The 21564-nt window shown below is 42.0% G+C and overlaps 1 protein-coding gene across 1 annotated transcript in view; it reads left to right on the top strand.

Annotated features, from left to right (window-relative positions):
* The window catches only part of srm (spermidine synthase), a 29425-nt gene extending 8642 nt beyond the window's left edge, over nt 1-20783 (top strand). Inside the window, exons 2-8 of the mRNA XM_085966851.1 lie at nt 4947-5067; nt 7224-7316; nt 9950-10103; nt 11683-11766; nt 13972-14117; nt 14919-15041; nt 16091-20783. Coding sequence (XP_085822977.1) covers nt 4947-5067; nt 7224-7316; nt 9950-10103; nt 11683-11766; nt 13972-14117; nt 14919-15041; nt 16091-16105 — 736 coding nt within the window. The 3' untranslated portion in view covers nt 16106-20783. The remainder of the gene's footprint in view (nt 1-4946; nt 5068-7223; nt 7317-9949; nt 10104-11682; nt 11767-13971; nt 14118-14918; nt 15042-16090) is intronic.
* Nucleotides 20784-21564: the final 781 nt, after the last annotated feature.

The following is a 21564-nucleotide window of genomic DNA, read 5'->3' as shown; positions in this document are numbered from 1 at the left end:
TTGGCTTTGTTCTAGTCTTCCATCGCCATATATTGGGAGTCAGCTCTACCTTGGAGACAACTTCTTGCATTTCTCTCTCTTCCCTCCACTCCCCGGAAGGATAATCACTAGTTGTGAGACAAATGCATTTCTACGTCCTATTACCGCCCCGGCTGTGATCAGCTAACTTTGTACAGACCAGAGGTTTGGATCTGGTGCCTTGATCTCTACAGCTTAGTTTCATCAAGGTGCATTTATCCACGGAGCCATGGGAGAATCAGGCAAAAGGTCTAACCTGAGATCCGTGATACTAAGATCGAGGAAAGTCTGCTGAATACGTTCTTATCCGTGCACTGTAATGAAGCTGCACACGTAGTCTACATTACCTGACTTAAATTGCCTTCTATCTGAACTTAAATTTGGTAATGTACCACAAAACAGATAATAACACCTATATCAGTGAGAATGCTACAAAAATTATATAAATGATGAAATATGGTCAGTAGTGTTTGGAATGTAAGATGTGTTTTTCTTCCTTTCATCATGTACAGCAACTCTTCACAGTTGAGCACCTTTCCAATAGGGTCAAATGCACTAATCATTAATACAAAGGCTAGAGTGTGACATGTAAATAATAGTAAATAGTTTCAACTTCATTGTAGCATGACTTTCCCATCATTTATACTAATGGGGTCTTGCATACAAGAACGTGCCTTGGTGCCAGTTAACAGTGATGTGTTATCATTCTCTGACACGCTGTTGTTGAGGCATAACTGTGCCTTTTGCTGAGCTGAACATTGTCAACACATTTCCTGTTTGGTTTTTGCCGTAGCCATTCCAAGCTGACGTGTAGAATCGTAGAAATTTCAACACTGCAGGTGGCCCTTTGTATCTACTCGAATCTCATTTTTCATCTCTCGCCACATACTCGTTAAGCTGCTTCTTAACTTGTTAAATGTGTAATAGAAAGCTAAGCATGCAGGGAATGAGGTTACAAAGTTTATTTTTAGCCTTTTCCAAAATCTGAATGAGAATGACTTGGGAACGTAGTAGGCCATTCAGATCCTCGAGCCTGTTCCGCCATTCAATTCGATCATGGCTGATCTGTATCTTAACTCCATCTGTAACCCTAATACCCTTGCCTAACAAATCTATCTGTTTTGAAATTTTCAAATGATCCCTCCAGCCGCAACAGCTTTTCAGGGGGACAGAGTTCCAGATTTCCGCTATCCTTTTGAGTGAAGAATTGCTTCCTGACATCAGTTTCTGAACAGTTTAGCTCTAATTTTAACATTATGCCCCCTTGTTCGGGAATCCCCCACCAGAGGAAATAGTTTATCTAGCCTATCAAATCCTTTAATCATCCTAAACACCTCAATTAGATCACCCCTTAATCTTCTATACTCGAGGGAATACAAGCCTAATTATGCAACCTGTCCTGATAATCTAACCCTTGGAGCCCTGGTAACATTCTGGTGAATCTGTGCTACACCCCCTCCAAGGCCAATATATCCTTCCTGAGGTACGGTGCCCAGAACTGAACCCAGTACTGGGGCCTAACCAGAGCTCTGTTTAACTGTAACTTTCACCCCTTTGTATTCCAGCCCTTTTGATATAAAGGCTAACATTCCACTAGCCTTTTAAAATTATTTTTTGTACCTGTCCACTAGCTTGTAGTGATTTCTGTACTTGGACCCTGAAATCTCTCTGCTCATCCACACTTCCTAGCTTCTTGCCATTCAGAAAATACTCTGATCTATCTTTCTTGAGTCCAAAGACTTCACACTTCCCCCACATTGGACTCCATCTGCTGCAGTTTTGCCCACTCACTTAATCTGTCAATATCCCTTTGCAATTTCCTGCTCCCATCGACACTATTTACTGTGCCACCTAACTTGGTGTCATCAGCAAATGTGGACATACGGCTCTCCATTCCGTCATCCAAGTCACTTATAAATAGTGAAAAGATGCACGTCCAGTGCTTAATTGTTCTTAATGAGGTGTGCAGCCTATTTCTTTTGGGGACGGTTAAGCTGTTGCTGCCAGACCTTTGAGGCATGTCTGTGTTGCAAATTGGGCTACTTCCCAATATTCTTCAGATATGCTCATTGCCAAGGCCAGCTTCTGTGGGGGTACCATGTTTCCTGTGAGCTGAATTTATTGGAATGTGGAATATCTGGGATAGTGTGCTGTAAGGTGAGCAATCTATCTGAAACCACTGAGTTTTACACTGTCGATTCCTGTTCTTGCAAAGTCAGCGGAAAAGCACCGTGTTGACTTACCACATCATTCAGGCTAAACTAATTTGAATTTATTGCAAGATGTAAATTTTTGCTGAAGCACGAATAAGTCTGAAGATTAAAATAACAATTCAATCAGTTCTGTGGGATGAATTAGACAGACAGTAGGAGACCAAAGTGATTTTTCATCTACAGTTGTAAATCATTTTTTAAAATTCTCTTGAATTTTCTTCCCATCTTTGCTGAAGTCAGTAATTTATGTTGGATGATGGTTCCATTAGTGCCAGGTAGGGTACCCTCCGATACTTTGATTTTTAATGAGTGAATCCAGCCAGTAAATGTTGCTGCGTTATTTGATTGTGGGGGGGTGCATCGTACCCGAGCTGGAAGCTGCGCTCACCCGACATTCATGCACATCAAACGTTCCAGCAGAAGTCACTTGATGCTGACCAGAGGTGAACGTTCTGAATTATCCATTTCTCCCCTTCTCCGCCCCGCCCTTGTCTGGTGCTGCTGCAGCCAATTGTTTAGGCATGATGGCAAAATACAAGTGAAATTGAGATGTTTTGGGAAGTGTGAAGTAATCAAATAAATTCAGAAAGATCAGTACACTAGATGTTTAGGAATTATCTGGTGCAGGTAACTTTTAATACTGATTCGTCATAATTTCTGGTGCTTAATTTTTTTTAGTAAGTGTGCTCCTAAAAGGAAAGGAATGTTGAGGAAGTTGAAGTTGAAGTGGGTGTGACTGTTACCCTGTTAATGAGGTTGGTTGTCTAGGAAAATAGGAAGTAGGCTAATATCAGATTCATGAAAGTGATAGCAACACTCTAAAGCATTAATGAGACCACAGAGTATTATGGCATTACTCGCCTACCAGGAAGCAGAAATAAATCTTTGCTCTGTACTATATATGATGATAAATAGTTGCTTATCTGACAGTCTTTATGCTACTGCAGCTGTGCTGGTTTACTTCCTCCTCAGGTGCAGTTTGGCATGTTCTAGTTACACACACACAATGCTACAAACCTCTATTATCTTTTTATATAACTTTACGTTTTGCCCAACTGAGATTTATTTGGCCAGATGTTTGAGTGCATATTTTAGTAATTAAGCATTTGCCAAGTAAACCTTCCACTAGTTATACACTGCTAAATTATTGCCTGATCGAACGAACAGTCAACATCCTATTCTAAAGTTTTTTTTTAAGGCTATGGCCTAGAAATTCAGTTGTTAGCGCCTTAGGAGGAGAAGTGGGGCGCTAAGTGGCTCGCGCCCGGGCGCGGCACGATCTGCGCCTCTCGCGAACTTCACTCAAGATTTAGGGCGGCGCTAAACCGCAGCACCCGCTCAGCTGCGCGTGCAGATCGTGACGTCATTTCATGGTGCAATGCCCTTGGTGCGCCCCGAACCGGAACTTCAGTGGCGCTGCCCTTCTTTGCGCCTGGCGCCCCTAGCGACTGGTAGAGGGGAACGGTTCCCAGTTGCTGCGAGGGGCGCTATTTAAAGGGGACTCCTCTTGCATTATAAGTGGCAGCCATTTTGTGCCAATCCTTCTGTGTGAGAGACAAAGGCAGAGAGCTTTCTGCTTTGACTCCGCGCTCGCACAGGTACTTCTGGCTTCAGGCGCACACGTTCGACCTGTGAACCCCTTCCTTCAAGGGAACGGAAGTTCTGGTTTCCCACGCATGTGCAGTGCATGCACGAAACCGGCACTTGTTAGCCCTACGCGTGAGTACCCAGCGCATACTCACCTGTGGGGACCTGAATTTCTGGCCCAGTGTGTCTTCCCGTCCCCTCGTGTCCCCCACTCCCATCAATGCCAGGAACAGTAAGGCAAGTTGTAGCACCCCATTTACTGCTATGGCTAAAATTAATTAATTTAGGACAGACTTGGAAACAAATCTATCCCCTTTCAGAAAAATACTATTCTAACTAACTTTATTCTGAAGATCTTGGTACTTTAACTATAGTGTATCACAAGGTTGGACCGTTGGTAAATTCCGAGGTTCCAGGGACTGAGCAATGCAGTGAGTTATACCATGTTCAGCTTTGTGAATCCAACCTGCATTGAAATGGATCTCCTTGCTCTGCTGATGGTCTGAAATTTGGTCAGTCTTGTCTTCATTCCTTGTGGACATGAGCCGAACAAACAGTTTTTTATTTTACTGGGTGGGTAATGTCTGATCAATGCTTCTTTCAACTGCACTCTCTTGGTCCTTCACCATAAAGCCAAGATATTCCACACTCAAAGGGCCAACATTATACGGCTGGTGGGAAGGTATTTCTGATTTTCTCCTTTCTTCAAGGGCCATCTCTAGCTGGTTTCTGAAGTCTGTGGTACTGTGCTTAAACGGTCATTGTGTCTGAGCCTACATGGTGAGCCGAGCCTGAAACTGTCCTCATCTGATGTCCAATAGGAACCCTGGCTAATTCCTATCCCTACCTCCTCCCTAGCCCAGGGGCACTGTGACCAATTGTAGCACTCCAACTGCTGAGATCCAACGCAGACCTGCCGTGCATATTTGGTACCAAACTCTAATGCTTTTACTCATTAGGCTATCGCGGAGGTCTGTCTTTTTTTTGGTAAACCTGACTGGTTTGCGTTGTAATGAAAATAAAATGTCATAAAGGAAGCTCCACTACAGTGTGACATTACTGTAGTGGTTTAGATTATAGGGGTTGTGAGGTGAAATTAAAGATTAAATTGTTCATTCTTCTGTGCAGCAAAACCTATGGCAATGTCTTGGTGCTGGACGGTGTGATACAGTGCACTGAAAGGGATGAGTTTGCATACCAAGAGATGATCGCAAACCTAACTCTTTGCAGCCATCCCAACCCCAAAAAGGTACAGTTCAATTTATTTTACTTCAAGAATCTTTTGGGAATGAAAAGTTTCATTATTTGATGGTAAGAAATTGAGTGCATTGTTGGGAAGTTCCACTTTGCATCTAACCCATGCCATTTGGGATCTAGGAATGCTGTTACTAGCCAACTCGCAACCATCACCACCAAAACCAGTTATTCATCTCGATTTGCTGTTTGAGATTTTGCTGTGTGCCAATTGTCTGTTGCGTTTACCTACATAACAGAAGTGACTGCACTTTAAACGTAATTCATTGGATGTTCTAAGGATGGATAAGATGATACACTAAAACAGCTAGCATAGAGCAGTGTAATGCTCGCCTTTCAAAACATAATAGGTACAGAAACTCACTTTTTGGTACATAATACCTTCTATTTGTGTGGGGAACAATCCCTTTTCTCTAGCTGCACTGCCCCGTTCTCAGTCCAATCTCTCTTTCAAATGGTCTTTGATCCAAAATCTCTCTGTACCGGTGCTGATTTTAATACCACACTGTGTACAGTAAATCATTTTTTGTCTAATTACACCTCTGAGGCACTCTGACATTTTCCTATGTTAAAGACACTTCATAAATGAAAGTTGTTGCTGCATTTTTAAAAAAAATTGCCCATGCAGTATATATCTATATGATTAAATGTTTTGTGCCTGTAAAATTGCATGACTGTAGAGCGCTACTAGCATTACTGATGCCACATAGTGAACATGGACCAATCACGTTGTCAGCATGGACCTACACCTACAAAAACGGAGCAACCAATCTCCCTGCTCTTAACCATGCTCTGCAGCCCGGTTTCTCCTGCCTGACATTGCAGCTAGTCTCCCCCTACTGCTCCCACCTATGTCTGCAAGCAGCTGCCTTGCTGCCGGATCCCCACATCCAGGCCTGTTGGACGTAAACTCTGATCTGACACTCTCGTGTTGGCCTGACATATGTTCGCTCAGCTTCAACCCACACCCTCTGCCCTGACCAGTCATTCCCCTGCACTGAACAGATATATTTCCCTCATTGCGCACTCCGTTTAAGCTTCAGTCCCTGCCTGGACCCTTCCCCAAACGAGCCTGAACGACTTGTAATCACTTTCTTGGCCCACTGGTTCCTCACTCAAACCCTACTGGACCCTGAGCCAGGATCTGGCCAGAGCCTTGCCAATGACCTGCAACCCTCTGGTCCATCCTGCCCCCTATATTCAAGTATGTATCATACATTTATATTTACAATTTAACATGTATTTATATTTACAAGTTGTCTAGCAGATTTATATTTGCAATTCAGTATTTATAATTTGCATTTTAATATACATTTACATCTAGTAATATATTTAGACATTAAGCACAATTATATAATTTGGCTATTTAGATTGCATATTGTTTTATAAATGCATGTGAATTTCTGATTTTTATGTAATTTATTTTTATGTAATCTATATTCTGTAAGTTTCTCCAACATTTTTCATTTCTAGGCAGTGTTTATACTAATCAAACTGAGTGTTCCAGTGACTCTTCATCCATATGAGAACAATCAAGACCTCCCAAACCACTCCTAACCAATGAATTAGAATGAACTTTCATTTGTATAGTACATTTCATGGCCCGAAGACATCCGTAAAGTGTTTCATAGCCAATTAAGTATCTTTAAAGTGTTGTCACTGTGGTAATGTCACAGCCAGCTTCCGCATAGCAAGAAACCACAAACCGCAATGAGAGAAATGACCAAATAAACTCTGATTTTGGTTGAGGGCTAGATTTTGACCAGGACACTGAACTGCCCTGCTCTTCTTCGAATAGTGCCATGGGATCTTTTTGCATTCCACCTGAGGGGGCAGGCGGGGCTGCCATTTCCTCTTTTATCCAAAAGAGGGCACCCTCAATAGTGCAGCACTCCCTCAGTATTGCACTGAAGTTTCAGCATGGATTATGTGCTGAAGTCCTGGAGTGGGGCTTGAATCCGTGACTTTCTGACTCCGAGTGCTACCACTGAGTTATGTAGGCACACACCGCAGACAATTTCAGGCAAGCTACACCTACAATTTGCTGAACTTGCTGTTGAGTTTATATTCTTGGCAGCGAAAGGAATTTGTTGGCAATGTGTTGAATTGAAGTATAATTGCTCAGATTGGTTATCACTTCTTATATTTTAGGTGCTTATTATTGGAGGTGGTGACGGTGGTGTATTGCGAGAAGTGGTCAAACATTCCGCTGTGGAGTCTGTAGCACAGTGTGAAATCGATGAGGTAATGAAAATCAGAGTGACTGTTGCCAACGAACCAGAAGCTGCGCCGAAGCATTCTGCGCAAATGTCTGGTCCCAAATAAGAAAAAGTAAAGTTTCCCACAACAGACAGAGGACCTGATTGTGATAAACACACTCCACAAGAGTACAATAAAACTCTCTCAATCTGACAACATCCTAATATCTCCTTCAAGTCACATTTCCTTGGTAAATTGTACTGGAAGTTTTAGAAATTCATTCTGATGAATTAATTGCACTGCTGCCACTCTCTCCTTTCGCTCTCTCGCGCGCTCGCTCTCTCCGCGCGCGAGAGAGAGAGAGAGAGAGCGCGCGCGAGAGAGAGAGAGAGCGCGCGCCTCTCTCTCTCTCGCGCTCTCTCTCTCTCGCGCTCTCTCTCTCTCGCGCTCTCTCTCTCGCTCGCGCGCGCTCTCTCTCGCGCTCTCCCCCTCCCTTCCTTTTCCCAGCCGATTAAATCCTAACATCATCATGCGCTTGCATTCTGTTTACCAGCTGCATGTTCAAACCATGACAGACAGAGGACCTGATGGTGATGAACATGCTCCGCGAGAGTACAATAAAACAGTGTGACAACATCCCAGTATCACCTTCAAGTCACATTACAGACCTCGCCATACCTGAAATTTCCACCCCCCTCCTTTCTCTCCAATCTGTTGGAAATCTGGCAACAGCAACCAAAAACCCACTGGAGCTGTGCATGCACAACTACTTTATTTCATTGGCAGCAGTCACGTCCAATGAGAATACAGCTCTGGGGGAAAATACAAGTTGATTAAACAAGGAACTTGTTTTATTTTGCTTTCCACCATTTTGGGTCTGTTTATTCTGCAGAGACCTGGGAATTACATATTACATGGAGTCTACAGCACAGAAAAACAGGCCATTCGGCCCAGTTGGTTCATGCTCCACACAAGCTTCCTCCCACCCCTCTTCATCCACCCCATTTCATCTAACCCTATCAGCATATCCTTCTATTCCTTTCTCCCTCGTGTTTATCTAGCTTCCCCTTAAATGCATCTATGCTATTTGTCTCAACTACTCCCTGTGGTAACGAATTGTACATTCTCACCACTCTGATTAAAGAGGTTTCTCCTGAATTCCTTATTGGATTTATTGGTGACTATCTTATTTATGGCCCCTAGTTTTGATCTCCCCCACAAGTGGAAACATCTCCTCTATGTCTACCTTGTCATAATATAATTGTCACATTGATTGTAGAGTGGGAGGAGTAAGAAAATATGAAGTTAAAACTACAGTTTTCCTACATGATTGATTTTTTGCCCTGTGATACTTAAGTTGGGGTTAAAATCTGCTACTGGTCTGAGCTGGGTGACTAGATCAGAGTTCACAGCCAGTAACATCCATTTTAAACCGCAGACTGTCTGTCTGGTTGGTTGCGAATCGTGCACAACAGTGTCGGCTTTGTCAAAACATTCAAAGTATCTCTGCTTCATTGTGTTAAATGCCCAGGAGGCTCAGTGGATCCCTAAGCAGATTTGTAATTCAGCTCATCGCTGTGCCAAGCCCAAACATGGTCACAGGAGCCTATCTGCAAAGCATTCTAGTTTGCATTTAAAATGAACATTCATGACTGGATATCTTTAAAATTTTAATTTTTCAGCAAATGCATAAACAAAATGTGACAAAAACCAAGGTGTATGATTTTATAGTCCTCCTGAAACTGCCCATAACCCACTTGCTACTGATGATATCTGGTCCATGTACTTGATATAAGTCTTACACCAGGGGAGATAGAGGGGTGATGTTCAGCATATGCTGTGTGCTATTTAAGTTCATATTTATGATGTAATAAAAGCATTGTAGATTTTACATTATAGATACATGTGTTTTTTTTATATTTAATCATTTATTTTGTTCATGTAATTTGTGCAGGCTGAAGAAGGAAGATACTAGATTAACTACCTTTGATAGTGTCTTCCTTATTCTACCAATGTTGTTTACACTGTGTAGTTTATATTCCATGTACAAATGTCTATCGTTGGAGTTGCAGTTTTTATCAACTTGGTCAGTTCTATCAAATATACTGCGGTTTATCAGAACAGAATGTGGCATGTGAATGTGGCACACAATATGGTTTACAGGGCTGCTGCAACAGAAGTAATGCTATCCTGTGGAGCCTCTTTGTTTGCTCATTCATTTGTATGTGAAGGAGGGGCTGCTTTGGAAGGATGTCCAATACTGTCGGTCTGACAATTCATTTTCTAATATGCCAAGCTATTCTTTAATATTCAATTCCTGCATTGCTGTACATTTTATAATTAAATTATTTTTGTGCTCAAGGTGTTGAATTCTAGTGTGAGGAAATGGAACTCTTCCCATTTCAAGCATCCTATGTCAGCATCAGGTATTCCCAGATCAAATAAAGAGACACCAACCTCAGTCTTGTTTTGGGCCTTTTATAGACGGGAGACTTCCATCCCATCAAACCTCCCATCCCAGAGGTGAAGGGCCAGTGCCTGACCCACCCAGTTCCTCGCCCCGTCTTGCTCTTTGTTTTCCATTTGTAACATCATGCTGAAAGCCATATAAATTGTTAAATAAACAAGTTAACACTGTGGTACACACCTGTCTTATTTGCATTTTTTTATATCTTTAGGATGTAATAAAGGTTTCTAAACAGTACCTTCCTGGTATGGCAGTGGGTTTCTCGAGCCCCAAGCTGAAACTCCATGTCGGTGATGGCTTTGAGTTCATGAAAGAGAACCAGGATGCATTTGATGTAATTATCACTGATTCCTCAGATCCAGTAGGTACGAATTCTGATGAAGAGTCCAGTTGGTAATGAGTGATTGTAGCTGGCTGCTGGACTCCTCCAGCTATCTTTGGATGACCAGGTGGAAATGGACATGAAGAATGACAAGAATAGTTAATCATGAAATGTTCCTTAAGATATTTATTGTGCGTTCAATCACTTTATATAAAAAAAAAAAAAAAATCATGCTGTTAAAGCTGTACCTAGCAATGTTCTCGCTAAGCTGTGTGGCTGCGCAGTCATTTGCAAGGTCCCGCGCAGGCCGCTCACCGGCTTTTACACATGCACAGAAATTTGAATGGGCTGGGCATTGGGGGAGGCTGGTCGCGCAGGAGGCAGTGTAGCCTGCGGGGGACATTAGTGCCCAGTTGACTTGTTGATTGAAAGAAAGCTTCAACTTATGTAGCACCCTATTGCAATTATCGGGTATTTGGACAGAAAACTATTTGGAAAAGGTAGATTTGGAAAGTTACTTCAAACGTAACCACGAGTAGAATGCAGGGACACTCGTTCAAAGTAGTGAAAAGCATATTTAGAACTGCTGTCAGGAAGTTGTTCTTCAGACAACGATCAACACGTGGAATATACTCCTGGATAGGGTGATGGAGAAAGCCTGGTAGAATCATTCAAAAACAATTGGATGCTGTGATGGGGAAACTTCGCTCACCCTCAGACCTAAGATTGGTCAAATCGCCTTACTCAGCTGAATTTATCTTGCGAACGACTCTTGTAAGCAATTAGTGCTGCAGACTAATCCATGTAGTGGTGGGTAGAAGGCAGCACTTTTGTGTATTTAGCCCTTAAGCAGGGTTAAACTGAGTCTCTGGTTCTGATTAACCAACAGCATTTTCAGAACACTAACAGTACTATTGCAAATTCCTGCGTTTAACCCTTTGGCCATAAAAAGCAATCCTTCTGTTAACTTACTGATGTACAAATGTCACGATAGAGTATTTTGAGCTATATAAAGCTGCTTTTACATTGCACAACTGCACTTATTCCACCAGTTCCTGAGGCTCACTAAAACAGGCTGCTGGCAATGCCTATTTTTAGCCGGTCTTCCAAGCTTTAGTGAGTCCCAGCTGTTCTGCATTTGCCCCATAGCTGCTGTGCAAGACCTGTTCTTCGGGGACTGGTGGTACTAGTATAAGTCTTGTGTCATGCAAAAGCAGCTTAAGACAAGGGTGAAGTACTGGTCTGTCCGTCACTGATGGTGGATGTTATAAACAAAATAAACAGATGGTGTTCGTACATGGAGAACTGCTTGTGTCACAGCTGCCATAACTTGCTCGTCCTACTAACATTTGTGAATTAAGAGTTTGTGGCCGTGATTTATTTTCCATAACCCTCGCCCTCGGCCTGTCAATTTGGTTACAATTCTGGTGGTTAAATTTCTAGATAGTCGAAGGAGAGAAATTCAAATAGTCAACTATGTAAATGTGAAGTGTGCTTCTCGTGGATGAGCTTTTTTAAACTAGTTCTGCTTTTGTACAATCTATTAATAATCCCTCTTGTTTGTTCCTCTTCCCTCGGTCGCTCCTCACTGCTCCCCTACTCCCTTCTTTTCTGACACCAAGGACCTGCTGAGAGTCTATTTCAAGAGTCTTACTACCAGCTGATGAAGAACGCTCTGCGCGAAGGCGGGATCCTTGGTGCACAAGGTAAGCAGATTTTCTTACTACAAAAACATTTTGTAGGTTGAAGTGGTTCCCTGGTAAGACTCTAAGTGCATTCTCTATTCCCCACCTTCCAACGTGAAGTAGTAAATAAATGAAAAATAAATGGTCAACTAGTTCTTGGAGTTTTCAAAATAATTTGAATGCCATCCCCATAACAAAACAAATGAATCGTTTAACTCATTTTTAATGTGAAGCCTTGTAACACTTGGTTGTTTTAAGAACAATCTTAACAGTTCCTGCAAATGAATGTTTGTTCACCACCATCCAGAAGTTGTAGCTTTCATATTGTGCTCATCAAGTTGTGTAATCAAGGGGCTAAACCATTAAATCGATCACTGTCATTTGCATTACTGGATTAATATAGTCTTAACACGCTCGCAAATTCTCTTTGCAATGACATATATTGCCATGTAGACCAGAGTCTTGTATACATAATAGGCAGGATTTTCATTTGAGCCTTGGAGGTGTGTGGGGGGTTAAAATCTCAATCGGGGGGGGGGGGGGGGGTGGGCAGGGGCACCAACCCATCCCGCCCCCAACCTGCCTCCATGCCAGTTTCAAAGGAGGCGGATACCCGACCTGTGCTGGGACCCGCCTCCCTGAGGCGGGAAGGGGATTAGTGCCAATTAACTGCCTGTTAACAGGCAGTTTTTAGCCTAATCCCTATTTTTATTCCTGAAGTGTGGGATTCCCGACAGCTCCAAACCACGCCAAGTTAGCGAGGCGGGCTGAAGGGCTTGGAGGGTTCGAGATGTCCGGTATTCAGGTGAGTGATGGGTGCATGAGTGCAGAAGTAAGTGTGTTTGGTGTGTAAAGTGTTTAAAGAAGTTTTACTTACATTTACTTACCTTTACAGCCTTCCTTCCTTCAGGTCTCAGGAGTCCCTCATCTCACCGGCACAGAAAGCAGAATGGCCACAAGCTGTCAAAAGTTGCAGCATTCAGCTTTCTGTTCTGGGGAGATCTCTAAATCAGCCTGAAGGGAAGGAATTAACTTGGAGTACAGATTTGTCAGTGTTTGACAGCTTCAAAGAGCTGTCAAACGCTGATATTTCATCTGTCAAAAGCTCTTGACAGATGAAATGTCAATCTGTGACATCACCTGTTGCCGGGTGGCCCTTAATTGGCCTGCTGAGCCCGCTGGGCGGGCTTAATAAGGTCAATCAAGTGAAAATCACGTGGGTTGGCCATAACTCGAAGGAGGCGGGACTACAACCCTGAAAGTTGTAGTCACGCCTCCAGTATCATAAATCCAGCCCAATATCTTTATGGACAGTTAAAATCATCAAATACCAGAACAATGCAATATATAAATGTATATAACATATACTGCTTCAGATTGTATTTCTGCACTTGCAATAAAGTACTAGTTTTTTTCCCCCTAGAGTATTCATCCTATTTCAGAATCTCATCGTCAATCTTCTCTACATGTTTGTCCCTCGTGCAGGGCATAAACTGAACCTCCTGTATGATCAATTATCAACTTTTCGAAAGCACTGCTTTTTGACCCCACTTGGGTGTCCAACCAAAATTAAAAAAAAACTCTAATATTGAGGTTTTCAGACAAAAACCCATACATTAATACAATTCACAACTACAGTGGTGAATATGCTACAAGAAATGAAGACTGCATATCTGTTCCTTGCATACAAACCTATGATACCATGAAACAAACCAGTTTCTTCCATCAAAGAACAATGGTGCCAGTTAAATCAAGGAAATGAGCTAGATTGATCTTTTGAGCAAAGGCACTATCTGATCTCTTAAATAAATGGGGGTGGGGGAAGCAATTCAAACTGTTATAAGCCTCCTAAGATGTTACGTATTTGTAATTTTTAGTGTTTGCTTTAGAAATGAAGTCGAGGGTAACTTGACTCAACAAGTACATGTACTATCCAATGAGTTAATGAGCCATACAAATCTGGAAAGCCCTGGGTTCAGTCTCTTGTCTGCTTGGCCTCAGACGAGGGAAACATTATAAGTGGCCTCAGTGACCCAGAACTAAGGAGAGGGAAAAACGTCAAACTGTGTTTCTGCTCTTAATCTGCTCCTTCATATTTGAGGAATGACCAGAGGCCTTACTGCTCCCAACAGAAGTGAGGGGATAAAGTTGGAGGAGAAAAAGCATATTTAAAAAAAATAAGAAACTGGAATTTTCTTGTTACTGATCTGTCTCTGACTTCTGCAGGTGAATGCCAGTGGCTGCACCTCGAGCTTATAAAGGAGATGCGGAGGTTCTGTAAATCCTTGTTTCCTGTCGTTGAATATGCGTACAGCACAATCCCTACATACCCCAGTGGGCAGATCGGCTTTATGCTGTGCAGTAAAAATCCTGTGAGTTGAGCGTCCTTCAGTTAAGTTTGTTTCCTATGTTTAAAACTTTCTAGATTGTTCTATCTGCTGTCAGCGCACAGGCAGTGTGTGAAGTCAATAGCCTCGTTCAGCAATTGTTAGCTTCATAGCTGTGAGCTGAGAATGGCCACTTTTTCCTGAGGTGCAGATGCTACACTATCGCTTCCCCTATTTGTATTGCAGGCAACACTAACATTTCTTGCCTTGATGAGAATAAAAACAGATTGAGGCAACTTGTGAAGTAGTTTCAGTGGCTGTGTCTGGAGGCAGTGCCAGTGAAGGCACAGATTTCCATTGGCACTGCTTGTCAGCAGGCCTGCCTTTTTATTGTGCCTGCGATTTGACCTTTGTTGGCCCGTGCAGACCTTCTCGACATCAGGGCAGGTCTGTAGGCAGAATGATGGTCACACGACTTTGTTGTAACTGCATGTTCTGCCCCACAGTACAACTGGGGTGAATTTGGCACGTAGGGAACCTGCTGCCTTGGAAGTGAATGTGTAATATAAACAGAATGTTAGTTTGACAAGTCAAAAAAAAGCCAGCCTGTTTCACAGTAGTGAAGGTTGTTAAATGTGAAACACTTGCCCTTTACAGACATTCAAAATAATTTACATGCACATCAGTGCTTAGAAAGATCACCAAGCAAAGTGGCATGCAGCATCCATTCAACTGAGCAGTCATTACTGGAAGAGATGCACATTGTGTGAGCATTCTTCCTGTTGTAAAATCTTTGACAGGGCTTCTTTGTCAAAGTGGAAACTTACTGATTGGATTATTTTATAGGACACTAATTTTCGTGAGCCTGTGAGGCAGTTGTCGGCTGAGGAAGTGGACAGAATGCAGCTGAAATACTACAATGCAGATATGCATCGGGCAGCATTTGTTCTGCCAGAGTTTGCCAGAAAGGTAATCCTACATGATCAGCTTAATTCTGCTAAGTTTGAAGTTTAGGATGATTTTGTTTAATACTTTTTTTAACACACTTGGACTTGCGCATTCTTTATCTTTCTCCCCTCTCTGGTGCACTCACTCTGCACCTCCCACTGCTGCTAAAACTAATATCGATGCTCATCAAGTTCCTCCATGGCCTCGCCCCTACTTCTGCAACATTAAACCCTGTATTCCAGCGTGTGTCCTCTGCTGTTCCAACTCGGCCTTCCCTTGCTGAGATGGTGATTAAGCTGAGATGCTATTGCCTGTTCAAGTGGAAGTTAAAGGTCCCATGGCAATATTTAAAGGAGCAGAGTTTGCGATTGGTCCTTTGTCTTCGATGTTTGCAGAATGTTGTATTTTACCACAACAGTCCCTGTCATTCTTGTGTGAAATGCTTTGACGTTTCAAAATATAAATGTAAATACAGGAAACTTTGGTTTATCCGGAGGTTGTATGTCCGGAAACCTCGATCTAACGGCAGAAATCAGCAGCTGTTTTGGTTAGGTTTTTTTTCTTCTCGCTTTTTTTTTATATAAACAGTCAGGCTCTGGAAAGCGTCTCTGTAGCTTAGTAACAGCCTCAGAGACGCTTCCAAGGTACGGGCCGAGTGTTTACAAGCTGTTGCTAAGCAACAGTGTTTGTTGTCAGATACGGAGATGAAAACCTCCGTATCCTTCAACATTAGCGCTGGTCTATCCGGAAGTTTTGATAGATCGGCAGCAGCTCGGTCCCGTCGGTGCCGGATATTGCGAAGTTTCCTGTATTGTCCATTCTGTTTTTATTATAACAAATATTTACTCCTATCAGCTTTTCGATCAAAATGGAAATGCCCTTGCAAAGGGACTGCTGCACCACCATTTTGTGGCAACCGAGTAAGGGAACTTGCATGAAATTCTTGGAATTTTACTGAAGTTTCAGGAATCTCATTCTGCCAATCTATCCTTCTATACAAATTTGTTCTGAAAATGTGAGTTCTTGCACTAGAAACAAATGTAATTTTCCCCTTTTTTTTTGTCTTGCAGGCTCTTAATGCATAAAAACAATTCCATTGCTCACTGTTCACTACCTTCAATACTGGAAAAAGTTTTTACAAATTCTATCATCGATTTATAGTGGACCCGTAATGTACCATCCTGCAAATTAACCCTTTCCTGTCTTCAGAGAGGAAACCTGTTGTTCTACTGCCCAGGAGGCCAGGAAATGGCAGCTCTTGATGTGAATAAAAGACCGAGTTTCAGTCATTTTTTTTTTAAAGACGATCACAGCCTTGTGATTTGCCCCGGACTGTTGGGTGATCGCTGATTCTTGTGGCGTTGGTCAGGTGTGCAGCGGACCTCCTGGACCTTGTATAGTCAGCTGACTAACCAATAACCTGGATTTATAGACACTGCACATGGCTGATAGCGTGGACCGCTGAGGCCTTAATCCAAGATGGTCCTAGACTGGAAAGGGTTAAAAAGTTTTAACAAAGAAAAAAAAACTAAATAAAAATGCAACCAGATAACACTTGGAACTTGTGTGAAAACTTTTGACATCAAGTGCTTGGAAACTTTTGAGACAAAAAAGGAACTGAAAAATCCTGATTTTTATGACCTAACAGCATGTTTACTCTTTAAAGTATGATGCTCTCTTCAGTAGGATTCACTACGATTGTATTGAAGTACAGTAGCAGCTCACAAAGTGGCTCAAACTCACTTGTGCTCTCTTTCCCTTTTCCATCCCCCATATGATCACTTGTTTTCTTTCCCCTTCAATATTGAACACTCATTTTTCATTTTCTTTTTTTTTTTCCTTCCCCTCTTGCTTCCTGTCTCTCTCTCCCACCCCCCCCTCCAGCCCTGTGTGTATTTAAATCATTGTAAACCAGCTAAATTAATGAGTGGCTCCCACCTTTTTAATATTTGCCTTGTTGGTAATCTATTGATGTGCTCTTGCTGCGAGCGAACAGATTGCCTTTTCCTGGTGAAACTTTGCTCTGACTGTTCCATTCCAGTTGTAACCCAGTATTTTACACACTGAAAAGGGATAGGTGAAGTCTAATGAGCAAACGTGAAAGCACATAATATATCAATAAGTCGCCATGGGAGGAATAAATTCCTTGGATTGAAGGATGGAATTCTATGGGCATCTTTATGAAGTGTTAGGTGAAATATTGAGAAGGACAGAGGTGGAGGGGAGCTAATGGATGGCAACTCTGAATAGCTCTCTTGACCCCAGACGATAGCATCCTGAACAACTCTTGAAACTTGTCCAGTAGAGGCAAGTGAATGCCAGCACTTGGTGGGCTTGCCTTGGTCTTTGAAATCATAACCTTCTGGTGGTTCAATTCCTTGACCTATATTTAAGAAGGTTTGCAGTTTCTTAAAGCTGGGATTCTTGACTGTTAATTGCACATTCTCACAGGGGAAGGAAAATACCAAGGATATTTTTAAATTAAGTATTGCCCATTCTATATTGACTTTTTTTATTTAATATGTTCATTTGAAATGTCTTTGCTATTTTAGCAGAGGTGCTGTATTACCACAGCAGGTTATTTTAAACAGGTTAAAATAGGGGACACAAATTTCAGGTGAATGCATTAAGCCTTCATGTGGTGTTATCCCACAGTGTAATTTCAAGGCCAGAATTTTTTTTTTGACTGGAGACCTGCCAGTTTGCGTCTCCTCCCCCTTGCTAGACCATTTCACGATATCCCCAAAAGGGAGCGTCCTCCTACAGCTTCATTGAATGCAACGAGGTCAGCAACTTCAGACCAGCCTTCGAGCAGATTTGGGAGCTGCTGGGAAAAACATGCTCCCAGCTGAGCAGTACCCAAATCGGTGACCTGCTTCTTGAAGGTCAGTCAGCCCATGGCGATGATTATTAGCCTCATTGCTTTCAATGGAGCTGCTCGTTTTCTATGTTGAGTGAGGAAGGTGACTGATCGCTTGGGTCTCCATTCAGGTAGAGATTTGACATTCTTTAAGTAGTGTTTCTTATGATATAATGGGGGATAAGCTTTAAACAAAAGTACTCCCACCCCATAACTTTCTCTTTAATTTGATTTAGCCCAGGTACCATGTGACATTTGCAATTTTGTGATAATGCAGTAAAAGCAGGGCTTTATATGGTCATCAAGACCACGGGTTTCAAGGAAAATTGGACTGTAATCCCCAAAACACCAGTAGGAATCCCATGTAATAAAAATGGAATCTAATTCATCAGGGCCATTAATTTACAGTAACTGAATAAGCAATAGCAGCCACCTTATACTATATAGGTGCGACCATTGGGTTTTCCATTTTCAAAGAAAAACAGATGTAATCACAAAAGGCAAGCTTAAAAATCTAACCTACTCGGTCACTGTAAACCAGCAAGCCTGCACACATAAAAGTATGCTCTCCAAGATTGTAACAGCTAGACTTTACCTGATTACATCGGTTTCTGGGTTATCTCAGTGCGTCAATCTAAGCTAATATTTTAAAACCCATGCTTTTAGCATTGTTTACACTTGCACAATTAATAGTATTTCTGTTTCAAGATGTTCAGCTATTTAAGTCTTGCAGAGCCAAGTTAGTTTGCAGTAGAACTTTAAAGGGGTATGCTGAGCAGCAGACCTACAATACCATGAGCTCTAATATTCCTAAATGGGAGTAACTACCTGGCACGATTTCACTAACTGATATTCCCAGCGGAGCCCTATCTAAGAGCTGTATGCACCTTGGCAGTTGCAAGACGCTTCATGATAATTTCAGAAGCGATAGTTTGGATGGGGAAATAATCACTATTCTGAAATGAGGTGAACTGAATTTAGCACCAAGGACCTATGTCATGTGTAGTGGGAAATGCCATGGGATTCCAACTTGATTTATTGTAAAGTAACTCCATATTAATTAAATTGTCCATTTTTTAATTGCATGATTAAATTATTGTATTCTAGGATTACTTGCAGGGTTAGCACTGAAAAACCAGTGGCCAGCGTATGATGAAAGTTGGCCCTTTTATTGAGGAAATTGCTTAATCTGGATGGGGTATAATTGCCATATATGTGATTTCAAGAAATGTTGGGTGAGCACTGGATTTGTTTCTAAAGTAGAATTGGGCTCTCTGGATTTGGTTGTAGCATCTGCTACTATATTCCCAGGACTGTAGTTAAAGGCTGCTGCTTCACCTGGGACCTGGGTTCAAGCCTGAAATTCTCGAAGACCACAAACCATTCTCCAACGGCTGCAAAGCCCCTTTCGGCAACCTCAACCTGTTTACTAATGGGCATGAGCCTTCATCTCTCACCCTGCTTGTAATGTGGCACTGAAATAGCTGTCTTGGTCAGGGAGGCCACAAGGTTGGTTGGTGTGGGAGATGGACACACCACAGGGTGATCTTTTTTAAGGATAAGACTGAGCTACATTGGGTAAAATAGAAGGCGCTTTTCTACCTCCCAACTGTAATGTACCTGATCTGGGAATGCTTGATGCTGGCACCAGGTGCCTGAAATGGAGCAAGTATCCCTGCCCCGAATGCACTCCCTTCACCTTGAACACACAATTCACCTAAAAGGAGAACCTGCTCCTTGCCATTTTTGGGGCTAGCTTTGTAAAGCTTGAACTATCGCAGCAACGTATGCAGTGCATAATCTCTGATCAGAAGCAGAACGAGTGCACCAGGGTATCCCTGGGCTCAGCAGATACTATTTAAGGTAATGAAATTGTAAATTAATCTAGTGGAAATAGAAAATAATGAAAATGTAGACAATTTCTGAAGAAAATGTGGCCTTTTCGCTGACTTCAGTGTTGTAATATAAAACTATAGAGTAGAGCCTACACCGTATAATCACCAAATGCTGTTCACAAATGTTCTTTTTAGTTGGTGATCCAGGGTTTAGCTGATATACTTTTGGTACTTACAAAAGGATTGTGCCTTGTGACTCAAGTCTTAAAGGTCCCTTATTATTACACTACTATAGTTTGGTTTTAATTTCTGTCCTTTTTCCCCTCTCACCCAGTAGATGAATTAGTTCTTTACCAGTAGTCTGTTAGGCTTTAGCTTATAAATTTGAAGTAGTTTGCCAATTTCTGTCAGGGTCTGGAGGGGGGTGGGGGGGGGGGGAAGGCTGAAAATCTGAAACAAACACAGAAAATTCTGAAAAGACAGCATAGGCCAGTCAACATCTGCAGAGTGAAAGACAGATGTTTGAGTACTGTAGGAGGACACTGTCTGAAATGTTAACTTGTCTTTTTTTGCTCTACAGATGCTGACTGATCTGTGGTGTTCCCAGCATTTTCTGTTGTACGTATTTTTAATACTGTTGCTCGGGGACTGTTCCTCTTGAACAATTCTTGCAAAGTCTGGATTCTAAGACGCTTCACTATTTTTACAGTCACCATTTTGGCTTCAGTGATCCTGCAGCTTGTTCTGGTTGTAGAAGCAGCTGCTCCATTGAGGGTATAAAAGCCTGCACATAGGGTGTGACTTGTATATGGGATTTTATGGTGTTTGCCCACTTTTGCTTTACTGTTTTGGATAAATGACTTCCTTTATGGGCATCCAAACTTTTAAAATCTGCAGCTAACGGTTGTCTTACTGGATTTTCAATTTAAATGATGTACTGTTATCTGGCTTGGGTTCCTTTGAGTGAAGTAGGAATAAAATCAGTCCCTTTTTGTTCATTCATGAACATTGACTTGACGTCTCCAATGAGGTCAACGACATGGGCAAGATTTCCTCCTGCTGCGCTGTGTAACAAAATCAGAAACCCATTTAACAAAGAATGGATTTATAATTCCATCGCACACCAAATATATCATTTTCACCAACATTGAAATGATCTCAATCACCATGGCCTTAAGTTGGCATGGAAAGAATTGGGCAATCAAATAAACAGCGTCTGTTGTGGAGGGAAAAGCTATATACAGGAAACTTTGGTTTATCCGGAGGTTGTATGTCCGGAAACCTCGATCTAACGGCAGAAATCAGCAGCTGTTTTGGTTAGGTTTTTTTTCTTCTAGCATTTTTTTGAATAGGCTCTGGAAAGCGTCTCTGTAGCTTAGCAACAGCTTCAGAGACGCTTCCAAGGTACGGGCCGAGTGTTTACAAGCTGTTGCTAAGCAACAGTGTTTGTTGTCAGATACGGAGATGAAAACCTCCGTATCCTTCAACATTAGCGCTGGTCTATCCGGAAGTTTTGATAGATCGGCAGCAGCTCGGTCCCGTCGGTGCCGGATATCGCGAAGTTTCCTGTATAGGATTTATACAAAATGACCTGATATTTCCTCGTTTGATTTCTGGATTCCATTAGGAAATGCGCTGGGGAGACCCTTGCATCTTTTCTTAACCGCAACCTCTGACCACAGTGCTTGTCAGATTTTCATTTAACTTTCAGTTTTATGTTGTGCCACAATGCAGTGTTTCATTATATTATTTATTCATATTGACTTTGATGTATAAATCTGACTGCATACATTTTTAATGCTACTGACAATAGTACTAAAAATATTCATGGACAAATAAAACTTTAAAT

This window comes from Somniosus microcephalus, chromosome 25 (assembly GCF_052327205.1).
Source record: "Somniosus microcephalus isolate GS21.2 chromosome 25, FLI_Smic_1.0, whole genome shotgun sequence".
In the NCBI taxonomy this organism is placed as follows: domain Eukaryota; kingdom Metazoa; phylum Chordata; class Chondrichthyes; order Squaliformes; family Somniosidae; genus Somniosus; species Somniosus microcephalus.
The sequence above is the reverse complement of the archived record's forward strand: the minus strand, read 5'-3'. Positions and strand labels throughout refer to the sequence as shown.